The sequence below is a fragment of the Penaeus japonicus genome, unplaced genomic scaffold (assembly GCF_977035675.1).
Source record: "Penaeus japonicus unplaced genomic scaffold, GWHDUDI00000001_assembly GWHDUDI00000034, whole genome shotgun sequence".
Taxonomy (NCBI): Eukaryota; Metazoa; Arthropoda; class Malacostraca; order Decapoda; family Penaeidae; genus Penaeus; species Penaeus japonicus.
In genome coordinates this window covers 41,069-56,068 of record NW_028234436.1, presented here as the reverse complement: position 1 = coordinate 56,068, position 15,000 = coordinate 41,069, and the positions used below count along the sequence as shown (strand labels likewise).

General features: G+C 47.1%; 1 protein-coding gene across 1 annotated transcript; it reads right to left on the bottom strand.

The window, feature by feature from the left end:
* Positions 1-6,904: 6,904 nt before the first annotated feature.
* On the bottom strand, positions 6,905-7,376 carry LOC147467631 (histone H2A-like). Its single transcript, XM_086530677.1, has one exon. The coding sequence runs from the start codon at positions 7,330-7,332 to the stop codon at positions 6,961-6,963; it is 372 nt and encodes a 123-aa protein (XP_086386803.1). The 5' UTR covers positions 7,333-7,376; the 3' UTR covers positions 6,905-6,960.
* Positions 7,377-15,000: the final 7,624 nt, after the last annotated feature.

Sequence of the window (15,000 nt, the reverse complement as noted above, 5' to 3'; positions counted from 1 at the left end):
CCGTACATGTAACTGTTTATCTTGAATTTTGTTTATGTGTCTACCCTATTTTATATCATTTCTACGCTCCAAATGTCTTGCTTCCCCTCGTCTTCTGCTCTTTTTTCTGTTTCATTTACTTTATCTTTTTATTTTCATGGTTTTTTCCCTCTCTCTATTTCTTCTCTTTCTCCTCCGCCATTTCTTCCTTCTCTGTCTGTCTGTCTTTTCCCCTCGCTCTCTCTCTTTCGCTCTTTTTCTCTCCCTCTCCCTCTCTCTCTCTCTCTCTCTCTCGCTCGCTCGCTCCTTCCAAATCTTGTGTGTTTTCTTTTTCTCTTGCAGTCATACCGGGCTATAGAGGAACAATCAGAATCTATAAGAGTGAACACAGTACTGGTGCGAAAATTAGAAAAAGTGTAAATTGTGCGGTGCGATTGAAATAAAAAGAAAGAAAGAAAATTACAGTCAGAATCTATAAGAGTGAACACAGTACTGGTGCGAAAATTAGAAAAAAAAGTGTAAATTGTGCGGTGGGATTGAAAAAAAAAAAAAAAATTACAGTCAGAATCTATAAGAGTGAACACAGTACTGGTGCAAAAATTAGAAAAAAGTGTAAATTGTGCGGTGCGATTGAAATAAAAAGAAAGAAAGAAAATTACAGTCAGAATCTATAAGAGTTAACACAGTACTGGTGCGAAAATTAGAAAAAAGTATAAATTGTGCGGTGCGATTGAAATAAAAAGAAAAAAAGAAAATTACAGTCAGAATCTATAAGAGTGAACACAGTACTGGTGCGAAAATTAGAAAAAAAAAAAGTAGCAGTTGTGCGGTGCGATTGAAATTTAAAAAAAAAAAAAAAAAAAAAGAACAAGAAAATTACTGTTTGTGCGTTGTGAACTCTGAACTGATAATCCATCTTAGTAACATAAAGCAATTCCGATCTTCAAGCAATTTCAACTCGGCAATGGCAGGGCCTCTGTTCGATAGGTGAGTACACATCCATTTTACTGTATTTATTTTATTATTGAGAGAAAGTGAATTTACACCAAGTATGGTATGTATTTCATTCGCCATTCTCCTGTGTCGTTTGTCAACCCGTTCGATATTTTCTTGTGTCTGTATGTATGTATTTTCCGCAATGTATTTCTCCCTTCCTTCTTCTTATTACTCTTTATTCTTTTCTCCTCTTCTTCATCTGCCTCCTCCTCCTCCTCCTCTTTTCTTCCCTTCTCTTCTCTTCTATTTTCCTCTATGTATTTCTCCCTTTCTTATTCTCTTCTCTTCTCTTCTTTTCTATTGTATTTTTCTTTAGGCATTTCCCACTTTCTTATTATCATCTCATCATATCATATCATATCATATCATATTATATCAAATCGTATCGTATCGTATCGTATCATATATCATATCATATCGTCTCGTCTCGTCTCGTCTCGTCTCGTCTCGTCTCGTCTCGTCTCGTCTCGTCTCGTCTCGTCTCGTCTCGTCTCGTCTCGTCTCGTCCCCTCCCCTCCCCTCCCCTCCCTCCTTCCCTATCTCCCTTCCTTCCTTCCTTCGTTCCTCCCTTCCACCCTCCCTCCCTCCCTTCCATCCCTTCCCCCCTACCGCATGCAGTAATGTCTCCGCTAGATATCTTGCCTCCCTTTCTACACCCTATTGAACTCCCCGCTCCTTATTTCACTTTATAATTAACGTTTTTTTTTCATCTCTGTATGTCCCTTCCTTGCTTTAGTAATTCGTTTCATATTGATATTATACTTATTTATTCACAACAAGATTAATTACAAGCATTATAATTTTTTCATATTTACTGTTCTAAATAACGTGATATGGTTGCATATATCTCTCTCTTTCTCTTTCTCTTTCTCCCTTTCTCTCTCTCTCCTTCTTTTCCTCTCTCTCTGCCTATCTTTTTATGCTTTGTTTCGCTCTGATTCTCTCTCTCTCTCTCTCTCTCTCTCTCTCTCTCTCTCTCTCTCTCTCTCTCTCTCTCTCTCTCTCTCTCTCTCTCTCTTTCTCTCTTTTATGTTTTATCTCTCTTCTTCTTCTTCTTCTTCTTTCCCTCTCTCTCTATTTCACATTGATTCTCTCTTTCTTTCTTTCTTTATGTTTTCTTTCGCTTTGATTCTCTCTCTCTCTCTCTCCTGCTTTCTATCTCTCTTCTTCTTCTTCTTCTTCTTCTTCTTCTTCTTCTTCTTCTTCTTCTTCTTCTTCTTCTTCTTCTTCTTCTTCTTCTTCTTCTTTTTCTTCTTCTTCTTCTTTCCTTCTCTCTCTCTCTCTCCTTCTTCTTCTTTCCCTCTCTCTCTATTTCACATTGATTCTCTCTTTCTTTCTTTCTTTATGTTTTCTTTCGCTTTGATTCTCTCTCTCTCTCTCTCCTTCTTTCTATCTCTCTTCTTCTTCTTTCCCTTTCTCTCTCTATCTCTCTTTCTTTATGCTTTCTTTCGCATTGATTCTCTCTCTCTCTCTCTCTCTATCTCTCTATCTCTTTCTTCTTCCCCTCTATCTCAAATTCGCATTGATTTTCTCTCTCTCTTTTAAGTTTTCTTTCGCTTTGACTCTCTCTCTCTCCTTGTTTCCATCTCTCTTCTTCTTCTTCTTCTTCTTCTTCTTCTTCTTTCCTTCTCTCTCTCTCTCTCCTTCTTCTTCTTTCCCTCTCTCTCTATTTCACATTGATTCTCTCTTTCTTCCTTTCTTTATGTTTTCTTTCGCTTTGATTCTCTCTCTCTCTCTCTCCTTCTTTCTATCTCTCTTCTTCTTCTTTCCCTTTCTCTCTCTATCTCTCTTTCTTTATGCTTTCTTTCGCATTGATTCTCTCTCTCTCTCTCTCTATCTCTCTATCTCTTTCTTCTTCCCCTCTATCTCAAATTCGCATTGATTTTCTCTCTCTCTTTTAAGTTTTCTTTCGCTTTGACTCTCTCTCTCCTTGTTTCCATCTCTCTTCTTCTTCTTCTTCTTCTTCTTTTTCTTCTTCTTCTTCTTCTTCTTTCCTTCTCTCTCTCTCTCTCCTTCTTCTTCTTTCCCTCTCTCTCTATTTCACATTGATTCTCTCTCTCTTTCTTTCTTTCTTTATGTTTTCTTTTACTTTGATTCTCTCTCTCTTCTTCTTCTTTCCCTTTCTCGCTCTCTCTCTCTCTTTCTTTATGTTTTCTTTCGCTTTGATTCTCTCTCTCTCTCTCTCTCTCTCTCTCTCTCTCTCTCTCTCTCTCTCTCTCTCTCTCTCTCTCTCTCTCTCTCTCTCTCTCTCTCTCCCTCTCCCTCTCCCTCTCCCTCTCCCTCTCTCCCTCCTTCTTCTTCTTTCCCTCTCTCTCTTTTTAGCCTTGATTCTCTCTCTCTCAGAGAGCTTTTTAACAAATACTCCACTCTTTTTCGTGGCGTACAAGAGGCCGTACAGATTGCTTTGTGTTTATTTCGTATACAGAGTTTGATCATTTAAGGTATAGTTCATTTGCTTAATTATGCTGACTGTTCATATTCGTTTACTTTTACTCGTCCTTTCTTTTCATTCTCATCCTCATCCTTATCCTCACCATCACCATCCCTCTTGTTCTCATCATTTTTCTGTTCTTTCTATTCTCATATTCCTCCATCTCTTCCTCCTCCTCTTCTTTTTCTTCTTCTTCTTCCTCCTCCTCCTCTTCTTTTTCTTCTTCCTCTTCCTCTTCATCCTCCTCCTCCTCCTCCTCCTCCTCCTCCTTTTTCTTATTCGTTCAATTTTTATCTTGTTCCTCTCCCTCCCTCTCGTCCGCCCTCCATCCCCCGCTCTCGCTTTATTGTCACTCATTTTCTTTCCTCCCGCTTATTCTATTTTCAACATCGACAATGTTTCATTTGACTGATGAATTGTACCTTTTTTCGTTACTGTGTTAATGATTCCTTGATTGCTTGCTCTTATTCTTTTTCCTCTTTCTTTGTCTTTTCCTCTACCCCTTCGTCTTCCTTTATTTCTTCTTCTTTTTCTTGTTCTTCCTTTGTCCCTTCTCCTTGGTGTTCGCATTTATTTTATTCATTTATTTATTTCTAATCCTTTTTTTTTTTTTTTTGCATTTAGTGTGTGATCGTGTTTCTTTCTTTCTTTCAGTCTTTTTCCTTATTTTGTTTTGTTCTTTTGATTTGATCTCTTTTCCTTTTTTTATTGTTCGTTATTTATCATGTCTATGTTGTTTCTCTTCTTTTTTTCTTTTTCTTTTTTTTTCTTGTGTTTATGGTTCTCTTCGCTCTTTTTTTTTTTCTTTGATTCTCTTACTTTTTGGTTTCCTTCTTTTTCCTCCGATTTTCTTTCTTTCCCCTGTTTTTTCTTTTTTTTCTTCTTCCCTCTCGTCTTCTTTTCCTTCTTCATTTTCTCTTTCGTCTCTATTCCTTGGTGGTCTTATTTTTCTTTCGTTTTTTTTTCGTGTCTTGTCTCCTTTGTTTGTTGTTCTATCGTTTTATTTTGTTTCTTTTATAGTTTCTCTTTCTGCTATCACTTGTCCGGTTTACTATTTTTTCTTCTTTTTGTGGTTTCGCGTTTTACTTTTTTTCTGTCTATACCCCCGCCCTTTTATTTATTTATACTATGTATTTTCTTGATTTTATCTTATGCTCTCTCTCTCTCTCTCTATTCTTCTTTCCCTTTCTCTCTATCTCTCTCTTTTTATGTTTTGTTTCGCTTTGATTCTCTCTCTTTCTATCTTTCTTTCTTTCTTTCTCTCTCTCCTTCTTTTCCTCTCACTCTGCCGCTCTCTTTTTATGCTTTGTTTCGCTTTGATTCTCTCTCTCTCTCTCTCTCTCTTTCTTTCTTTCTTTCTTTCTTTCTTTCTTTCTTTCTTTCTTTCTTTCTTTCTTTCTCTCTCTCTCCTTCTTTTCCTCTCTCTCTGCCTCTCTTTTTATGCTTTGTTTCGCTCTGATTCTCTCTCTTCTTTTTCTTCTTCTTTCCCTCTCTCCTTCTTTCTATCTCTCTTCTTCTTCTTCTTTTTCCCTCTCTCTTCTTCTTCTTTCCCTCTCTCTCTCTATTTCGCATTGATTCTCTCTCTTTCTATCTTTCTTTCTTTCTCTCTCTCCCTCCCTCTCTCTCTCTCTCTCCTTCTTTTCCTCTCTCTCTGCCGCTCTCTTTTTATGCTTTGTTTCGCTTTGACTCTCTCTCTCTTTCTTTCTTTCTTTCTTTCGTTCTTTCTCTCTCTCTCTCCTTCTTTTCCTCTCTCTCTGCCTCTTTCTCTTTATGCTTTGTTTCGCTCTGACTCTCTCTCTTCTTCTTCTTCTACTTCCTCTTTCCCTCTTCTTCTTCTTCTTTCCCTCTCTCTTTTTATGTTTTGTTTCGCTTTGATTCTCTCTCTCTCCTTTTCCTCTCTCTCTGCCTCTCTTTTTATGCTTTGTTTCGCTCTGATTCTCTCTCTTCTTTTTCTTCTTCTTTCCCTCTCTCCTTCTTCTTCTTCTTCTTCTTTCCCTCTCTCCTTCTTCTTCTTCTTCTTCTTTCCCTCTCTCCTTCTTTCTATCTCTCTTCTTCTTTTTCCCTCTCTCTTCTTCTTCTTCTTCTTCTTCTTCTTTCCCTCTCTCCTTCTTCTTCTTCTTCTTTCCCTCTCTCCTTCTTTCTATCTCTCTTCTTCTTTTTCCCTCTCTCTTCTTCTTCTTCTTCTTCTTTCCCTCTCTCCTTCTTCTTCTTCTTCTTTCCCTCTCTCCTTCTTTCTATCTCTCTTCTTCTTTTTCCCTCTCTCTTCTTCTTCTTCTTCTTCTTTCCCTCTCTCCTTCTTTCTATCTCTCTTCTTCTTCTTTTTCCCTCTCTCTTCTTCCTCTTTCCCCCTCTCTCTATCTCTCTTCTTCTTCCCCCCCCCCTCTCTCTCTCTCTCTCTCTCTTTATGTTTTCTTTCGCTTTGATTCTCTCTCTCTTCTTCTTCTTCTTCTTCTTTCCCCCTCTCTATATCTCTCTTCTTCTTTCCCCCTCTCTCTCTCTCTCTCTTTATGTTTTCTTTCGCTTTGATTCTCTCTCTTCTTCTTCTTCTTCTTCTTTCCCCCTCTCTCTCTCTCTCTCTTTATGTTTTCTTTCGCTTTGATTCTCTCTCTCTTCTTCTTCTTCTTCTTCTTCTTCTTTCCCCCTCTCTTTATCTCTCTTCTTCTTTCCCCCTCTCTCTCTCTCTCTCTCTCTTTATGTTTTCTTTCGCTTTGATTCTCTCTCTTCTTCTTCTTCTTTCCCCCTCTCTCTCTCTCTCTCTTTATGTTTTCTTTCGCTTTGATTCTCTCTCTCTTCTTCTTCTTCCCCCCCCCCCCCCCCATCTCTCTCTCTCCTTCTTCTTCTTTCCCTCTCTCTCTCTCTCTCTCCTTCTTCTTCTTTCCCTCTCTCTCTCTCCTTCTTTCTATCTCTCTTCTTCTTTTTTCCCTCTCTCTCTCTCTCCTTCTTTCTATCTTCTTCTTCTTCTTTCCCTCTCTCTCTCTCCTTCTTATTTCCCTCTCTTTCCATTTCGCATTGATTCTCTCTCTCTTCTTCTTCTTTCCCTCTCTCTCTCTCTTTTATGTTTTCTTTCGCTTTGATTCTCTCTCTCTTCTTCTTTCCCTCTCTCTATTTCGCTTTGAGTCTCTCTCTCTTCTTCTTCTTCTTTCCCTCTCTCTCTATTTCGCATTGATTCTCTCTCTCTTCTTCTTCTTTCCCTCTCTCTCTCTCTCTTATGTGTTCTTTCGCTTTGATTCTCTCTCTCTCTTTCTCATTCTTTATGAACACTGATATTGGAATTTTGAATTGCTTTTGGGTGGATGATAAGTAAATTAGTTGATTGGCACTTAGTATGGTGTGGGGGCATCGGTGAGTTGTTGATAAGTTGAGTATAATGACAATGTTATTGAAGAATATGACATTGATATTGCAATCTATGCATTTGGGCTTGGGGTTTGAGGTTGAGTAGCTAGTTTATTAGTTTGGGATTGATAAGTTGAGTAGTCAATTACATCTCTAGGGAGATTTTGTGGCTCCGAAAGGAGCCGATGTTGTTGAAAAGAGGCAACCGAGAGAAAGATTTATTTCTTCTCAGTCTTCTTGGGGAGGAGCACAGCCTGGATGTTAGGCAGGACACCACCCTGGGCAATGGTCACACCAGAGAGGAGCTTGTTGAGTTCCTCGTCGTTACGGATAGCCAGCTGCAAGTGACGGGGGATGATACGGGTCTTCTTGTTGTCACGGGCGGCGTTACCTGCCAGCTCGAGAACCTCAGCAGCCAGGTATTCCATGACGGCAGCCAGGTACACAGGGGCACCTGCTCCGACACGTTCAGCGTAATTTCCCTTACGCAGAAGGCGGTGAATCCTACCTACAGGAAACTGAAGGCCGGCCCTGCTCGAGCGGGACTTTGACTTTCCCTTGACCTTACCACCCTTACCACGACCTGACATGATGCTTGCTTTATAGGTATCTCAAAAACCTTGCAATCAAAATCCAGAGCTTACCTATTTATAGGCGCCCACCGTTGAAACTTACCGATAGCGTTAGATGGCAACGCTTCGCACGCCCGTTGAGCCACTAGCTGGGCCTCACTCACCTGAGGCTGGCGCCCGTGTCGGCACATATAAGGAAATTTCAGGTGCTGTCCGTCCCCCCCGCAATAAGGAACCGCCTTGTCGTGGCGCGGGGGCTTGAACTCCTTCCTCGGAAGAGCCCGTTCTAGAATTGGCCAGTCTCTCCCTCCCGTTGAGGTGGCCTTCTAGCGGTTGATTCTCCGAGGAAGGACGACTAAGCGTTCCTAGGTGCTGATCTAGTAGGTGGGATCACACCCCCCCCCTGGTCCTCCCCCCAGGGGGCACACACCTGCCCACGTGTTTGCCGTGCGTGGCGCCCCTGTGCGCTGGGAGACGGGAGTCCTGGAGGTTGAGCGATGCCGTGTATGAGTACGCCCTGCGGCTAGCAACACGCCTCTTTGGTCCTCTATTCCAGCAAGACGGGTGGCCTGATCTTGGCTCGATTAGGTCAATCGGCTGGTCTCTCTTTTGAGCTAGGCTAGGGTCAAGCAGCTCCTGTCTTGCAGGCAATCGCATGTATTTGCGAGTGCCATCAATGCGAGGCAGGGGTTGCGTATATCCTCCCACCACCCCTGTGGCTTCTGAGCATGGTCTCAGTGCACAGCTTCCCCTTGTTGGACTCCGTGGTGGGTGGGGGCGTGGGAGGATGAATTGAACACTACATATATGGCATCTCATTCAAAAAAACCCCTGACTGACCCCCACGTTGACGAACCTGGCATGAAGATGACCAAGGCTGTCACCTTGGAACCTTTTAAGGTCCTTGGTGACAAAAGTAAAAAGTTGGGAAAGGCTCTGGCGTCGGTTCAGAGAAAGCCTACCCAAGAGCCTCGGGCTGGACCCTCCAAACCAGCCCTTGGCACTGACAAGTCTCTGGCGTCGGTTCAGAAGACGAGTCAAGCTAAAAATGGAAGCCAGACAGGACCCTCCAACCCTGCTGGCCCCACTGCCAAAATTCCGGCGTCGGTTCGGAAGGCAGGCATTAAGCGTCCTCGGCCGGCTACAGACTCGGAGGGCGAGTCTGTAGCCCCGAGTCGGTTCCCCCAGTTTAGGGTTCCCCCTAAACCGGAAGGATTCGACAACGCTTATCAGATGGTACGGGCTCTGGAAACCCAGAGACAGTGCCGTCTGACGATTAGAATTGCCAAAGACAAAGGCATGATAATCATCCCTAAGGACCAGGCCACTCTCACCTTCCTCCAGGAGACTGACAAGCTCCAGGACGGACGGAAGGTGAGTTTGGCGGCCCTGACTTCTGATGAGAGGAAGTCCAAGATGGTGCTTCTTGGCTTCCCTCAGATGTATGACCTTGAGGTCATCACCGCCCATCCCAAGGTGGTGGGAGCTTCCCGACTTTCCAAAGGGAAGCACCCAACCAGGCAAGTCCTGGTCACCTTGAAGGGAGCCCCAGTTGCGTCCTTGGACCTTGGTAATTGGGGCTCCTACAACCTCAGGACGTATGTCCCTGATCCACTCCGTTGCTTCACGTGTCAGAAGTACGGACACCACCAGGCCACTTGCTCTGCAAAGCCGAAGTGTGGTGTCTGTAGTCAGGCACACAGCACGGAGGTGTGCCTCAAAGCACACAAGGAGGGCAAGCGGGACACTACTGCCAAGTGTCCCAACTGCCACAAAAAGCACCATGCCTGGAGCCTCGGATGTTCCGTCAGGAAGGAAGAGGCTCTACGGCGACAAGAGGTCGTTGCAAAACGACCGGACTTTGTTCCTGCCCCTCCAGGCACTTACGTCTGGGGGCAGAACAAAGGGGTAAGGGCTCCCCCCCCTCCTAAGAGGAAGGAAGCACCGCCCAAAACAAAACCACCACCGGATACCTCCAACACAAAGGAGTTTCCGGCCCTGGTGGGTGTTCCAAGACGGAAACAGACCCGGAAGGGGTCTGGGAACACACCAAAGGCCAACCCAAGAGCGGAGAGTCAAACTCTGTTTACGGAGAATGACTTGACGCTCCTGCTGACGGCAGTTGTCACAGCAGTTGCGTCAGCATTGGGACGGACCAGTGAAGAGACGGAGAAGGCAGTCGAGGTCGCCGTCACGGCAATGACCCAGACTGTCGCTGCCCTGAAGGAAAGGGATGTAAGGCCCAAGGCCTCTACACCCAATCCAATTCAGGGCGAGACTCCTCTCCCCACAAACCCCCAGGGTGAGACTTGTCTCCCCACCCAACCCGCGGCCAAGACCACACTGGCAGAGCCTGAACCCAAACCCCAAAGGGCGAGGAAGCCACGACCATCCAGAGTGAAGGTCAAGGCGACCAGGGGTTCTCCACCTCCCAGGAGACCCAGCCCTTCTAATGGCTCGACCTGTCCTGACGACAGTGACGAGTCCAGTGAGGAAATCACGATCAGTGAGGAACTCACCAAGGAGTTGTCAGACTCCGAAATGTCTGACGTTACCCACACTGGGGCGTCAGACACTGAGACCGATTATGTCGACGTCATTGACGACGCAGACTTAATGGACTCAGATTAGCACAATGGCTCCTAATCTAAGCATACTGCAGTGGAATATCAACAGCTTTTCTCGAAGGAATGCCCTTCTCCACGCGATCGTGCGATCTCGGAACATTGACATTGTCATGCTCCAGGAGACTCTAACAGGAGACACTGTTCGCTTCTCAGGATATCATCCCTTTGTGTTGCCCTCTAGCGAAGGCACCAGAGGTTTGATTACCCTTGTGAAGTCGAATATTCCCTGCTCCCTGATTGCCGATCCTGTGCAGTGTGGAGAAGGTGTTGAACTCCTAGCAGTTGAGATCCATATGGCTGGGGGTCCCCTCAAGCTGTACAATGTGTACAGCAGGCCAACCTGTAGGAGCTTAGATATTAGTGAAGTCTGTGCTGCTGCGGCACACGAGCCAATTCTCATAGGGGGAGACTTCAATGCCCACCACCCCATCCTGGCTCCCACGCGGAACCGGGATGCGGCAGGCTATCACATAGCCGCGGTGCTTGAGTCATGCCCCGAGATTGCTCTCCTCAACAACCAGGAGCCTACGCACGTTGGCGGGGGGGTCCTTGACCTTACCTTTGTCACTGCGGCCTTGGTCGAGAGGATTCGTTGGTCTGTGGACAACACTGCCACGAGCGATCACTATGGGATAGTCACCACCATCTTGGATGCTGGCCCAGCCCCTGTGCCCCAGCACAATCCTCGATGGAAGGTGGACAGGGCCAACTGGAAAGCTTTCCAGGAGGCCCTGGCCAGGTGCCTCAGAACCAGTGAATTCTCACATAATGATAATGTGGATACACTTGAGGCAAGACTAGTTAATGCCATAGACGAGGCAGCCTCAGAGACCATTCCCAAAACTCGTCCGTGGTCCAGGTGTTTTAAAGACGCCTGGTACTACAATGATGAGGTTAAGGAGGTCAACCACAGAATCAATATGTGCAGAAGACACTTCCGCAGACAGAGAACCCCTGAGAACCACGCTCTTTTGAGAGAGGCTCTCAGGGATGCTCAGGAAACTGCTAAGAGGGTAAAGCAGGAAAAGTGGCTGGAGTGGTGTGAGTCCTTTGGCCACCAAACCTCCCTTACAGAGCTGTGGAACCGCATCAGACGGGCCACAAATCGCTCAGCCCCCAGAATGACCCACCATGACCCGCGGTCGGAGGCAGAGAGACTGGCACTCGAGTTCTCTGCAAGAACAAGTAGCGCCGGTCTACCAGCAGAGTTGAGGGCATGCCAAGAGGAACTGCTTCCAGGCAGGCATGCCCTCATCAGAGAAAAGGCGGTCGAGCCTGATGATGCCGATGCCATGTTCTCTCTGAGGGAACTAAGGCGAACATATAAGACCAGTTCGCGGTCAGCCCCGGTTGTGATGGGATCTCCTACCCCATCATTTCCCACCTAGGACTTGAAGGTGAGCTTGCACTCTTGCATCTTATCAACAGGTCCTGGGAGACTTCCTCACTACCACAGTGCTGGAAGAGGGCTGACATAGTTCCCATCCCTAAACCAAAGGAGCCGGGTCGGTACCGCCCCATCTCTCTACTCAGCTGTCTGGGAAAGACGGCAGAGAGAATGGTACTGAACCGGCTCCAATGGAAGCTGGGACCTCCACATGAACACCTACACGGGTTCACAAGGGGTAAGAGCACTGCTCACAGTATAGCCACCTTACTGAGCACTGTCAGCATCACCAGATCTGTCATTGTTTTCCTGGACCTGGAGAAGGCCTTTGAATTGGCGAGCCCACTTGCCATTCAAGAGGTCCTGATCCGCAAAGGAATCAAGGGCAGATTGCTTGCCTGGATTGGTGACTACTTTCGGGACAGAACTGCCAGAGTGAAGTTCCAAGGTCACCTTTCCAGGCATCTACCCCTGGAGAATGGCACTCCACAAGGGGGGTCCTCAGCCCGGCTCTGTTTAACACCCTCATGTTAAGCATCCTCGACATTCCACTCCCAGCGGGGTGCAAGATCATCTCATATGCAGATGATTTGGCAATTATCTCTGTTGGGAGGAAGAATGAGAATTTAATCAGAAAGACCCAGCGTTGTCTGGATCTAATGTCTGAGGAATGCCGCAGAGTCGGGCTTAAGATCTCAGCAGCCAAATCGAAGGCAATGGCGCTGAAACAGGATGTCCGAGACCAAAGGCTGCGAGTCCAAGGGATAGAGCTAGAGTGGGTTAATGTCTTCCAATACCTGGGTGTATGGGTTGACAGTAAGCTTACTTTCCGCTCGGAGGTTCAATACCTCCTAGAACGGACCAAGGCAAGACTCTCTGTCATGAGAGCTCTGTCAGGGCGGCGCTTAGGGGCTGGCCACCGTGTACTAAGATCCTTCTATGTGCACGCTGTCCGTCCCATTGTGGACTACGCCTCCGTCGCCCTGATTACGGTCAAGCCTGGACTACGGCAAAGGCTTGACGTCATGCAGAACGATGCCGCCAGGATCATTCTGGGTGCTCCTATATGGGCTAAGGTTGCCAACCTCCTCTTGGAGGCCAACCTTTTCCCTCTGGACACCCGGATCGATCAGATGGCGGCTCAGTTTCTTGCCAAGGTCTTACAGTCCCCGTCGGACTCGCAGCTAAGACAAAAAGTGCAGCGTCGGCTTGCACAGAACCATGAACTCTTTGCCAACAACTCCTGGCTGTCTCATACAGCCAGGGTGTTGATACGCTTTGAGCTCAAGGAGACTCTGTTGATCAAGGGCATGGACCTCCCCCACCCTGACTATGCCACAGCCCCGCCGTGGGCAAGATCCTTGATAGAGTATTCTGTCATGAACCTGTCAAGGAGAAAGACTCAGTACTCTCCGTCTCTTTTGAAGGCTGAGGCGGAGAGGAACATTGCAGAAATCACTCCACCAAGTAGTAAAACCTACTTCACGGATGGTTCTGTAGACCCCATTTCCCACACTGCAGGCGCCGGCTTTGCAGCAAGGGACGTAGCACAAGCTATGCGGGTGTCCGACAATGCCTCCTCGCTCCAAGCAGAGGCTGTCGCTATTATGGGAGCCCTAGCCCATGCAGCCCAGACGGACGGGCATGTTGTCATACATACAGACTCTAGGGCCGCCATTGACAGCCTGCAGCAAAGCACGCCCCTTGATAACGTTTACCTTCTGACCACGATTCTCACTATTGCTCAGAGAATCCTGGATCAGGGTAGACGCATTATCATCAACTGGATTCCAAGCCATGTTGGTATTAAAGGGAACGATGTAGCTGACAGGCTAGCGGAGGAAGGCAGGAAAAAACCCTTGAGTAATCTTGTGGTGCATCCTAGCCGAGAACTGCTAAGGCGTAAATTGATGGCTGCAGGGCAGGTCGGTGCCCTGCAGCGCCACAGAGAGGAAGCGAGAGCCTCCCCCTCGGCCAGCTGGTACTCAGATGCCACAGGCTATGAGTCGCTGATACTCTCTAACAGAATACCAAGGCGAGCCGAAGTCAGTCTTCACAGACTGAGATTAGGCTACCCTTGTGCGTGGCAAATCATACCCACCATTGGGCATGATGAGCGACGCTGCAGCCATTGTGGCGCGCCGGACGCCAACTTAGAGCACTATCTGATGGAATGCGAGCACACTCGCTTCCTCAGGCAGGGCCCTGAGACGACAGCCGCCGGGTTGGTAAGGCGGCTATGCCTATTGCTTTCCCCGTGGCAACTGGAGCGCCTTCAGGCAATCCAACCGCCACGGTAAGCATTCAGTTATGATGATCAGATGAGTCAGCACTTATAGCTGGCAGAGGCCGGGCCGCCTCGTGCATATAGCCCGGGCGAAGGCAAGCCTTCGCAAATCTCTCTGAACTGAACTGAACTGCTGTCCGTCCCATTGTGGACTACGCCTCCGTCGCCCTGATTACGGTCAAGCCTGGACTACGGCAAAGGCTTGACGTCATGCAAAACGATGCCGCCAGGATCATTCTGGGTGCTCCTATATGGGCTAAGGTTGCTAACCTACTCTTGGAGGCCAACCTTTTCCCTCTGGACATCCGGATCGATCAGATGGCGGCTCAGTTTCTTGCCAAAGTCTTACAGTCCCCGTCGGACTCGCAGCTAAGACAAAAAGTGCAGCGTCGGCTCGTACAGAACCATGAACTCTTTGCCAACAACTCCTGGCTGTCTCATACAGCCAGGGTGTTGATACGCTTTGAGCTCAAGGAGACTCTGTTGGTCAAGGGCATGGACCTCCCCCACCCTGACTATGCCACAGCCCCGCCGTGGGCAAGATCCTTGATAGAGTATTCTGTCATGAACCTGTCAAGGAGAAAGACTCAGTACTCTCCGTCTCTTTTGAAGGCTGAGGCGGAGAGGAACATTGCAGAAATCACTCCACCAGGTAGTAAAACCTACTTCACGGATGGTTCTGTAGACCCCATTTCCCACACTGCAGGCGCCGGCTTTGCAGCAAGGGACGTAGCACAAGCTATGCGGGTGTCCGACAATGCCTCCTCGCTCCAAGCAGAGGCTGTCGCTATTATGGGAGCCCTAGCCCATGCAGCCCAGACGGACGGGCATGTTGTCATACATACAGACTCTAGGGCCGCCATTGACAGCCTGCAGCAATGCACGCCCCTTGATAACGTTTACCTTCTGACCACGATTCTCACTATTGCTCAGAGAATCCTGGATCAGGGTAGACGCATTATCATCAACTGGATTCCAAGCCATGTTGGTATTAAAGGGAACGATGTAGCTGACAGGCTAGCGGAGGAAGGCAGGAAAAAAACCCTTGAGTAATCTTGTGGTGCATCCTAGCCGAGAACTGCTAAGGCGTAAGTTGATGGCTGCAGGGCAGGTCGGTGCCCTGCAGCGCCACAGAGAGGAAGCGAGAACCTCCCCCTCGGCCAGCTGGTACTCAGACGCCACAGGCTATGAGTCGCTGATACTCTCTAACAGACTACCAAGGCGAGCCGAAGTCAGTCTTCACAGACTGAGATTAGGCTACCCTTGTGCGTGGCAAATCATACCCACCATTGGGCATGATGAGCGACGCTGCAGCCATTGTGGCGCGCCGGACGCCAATTTAGAGCACTATCTGATGGAATGCGAGCACACTCGCTTCCTCAGGC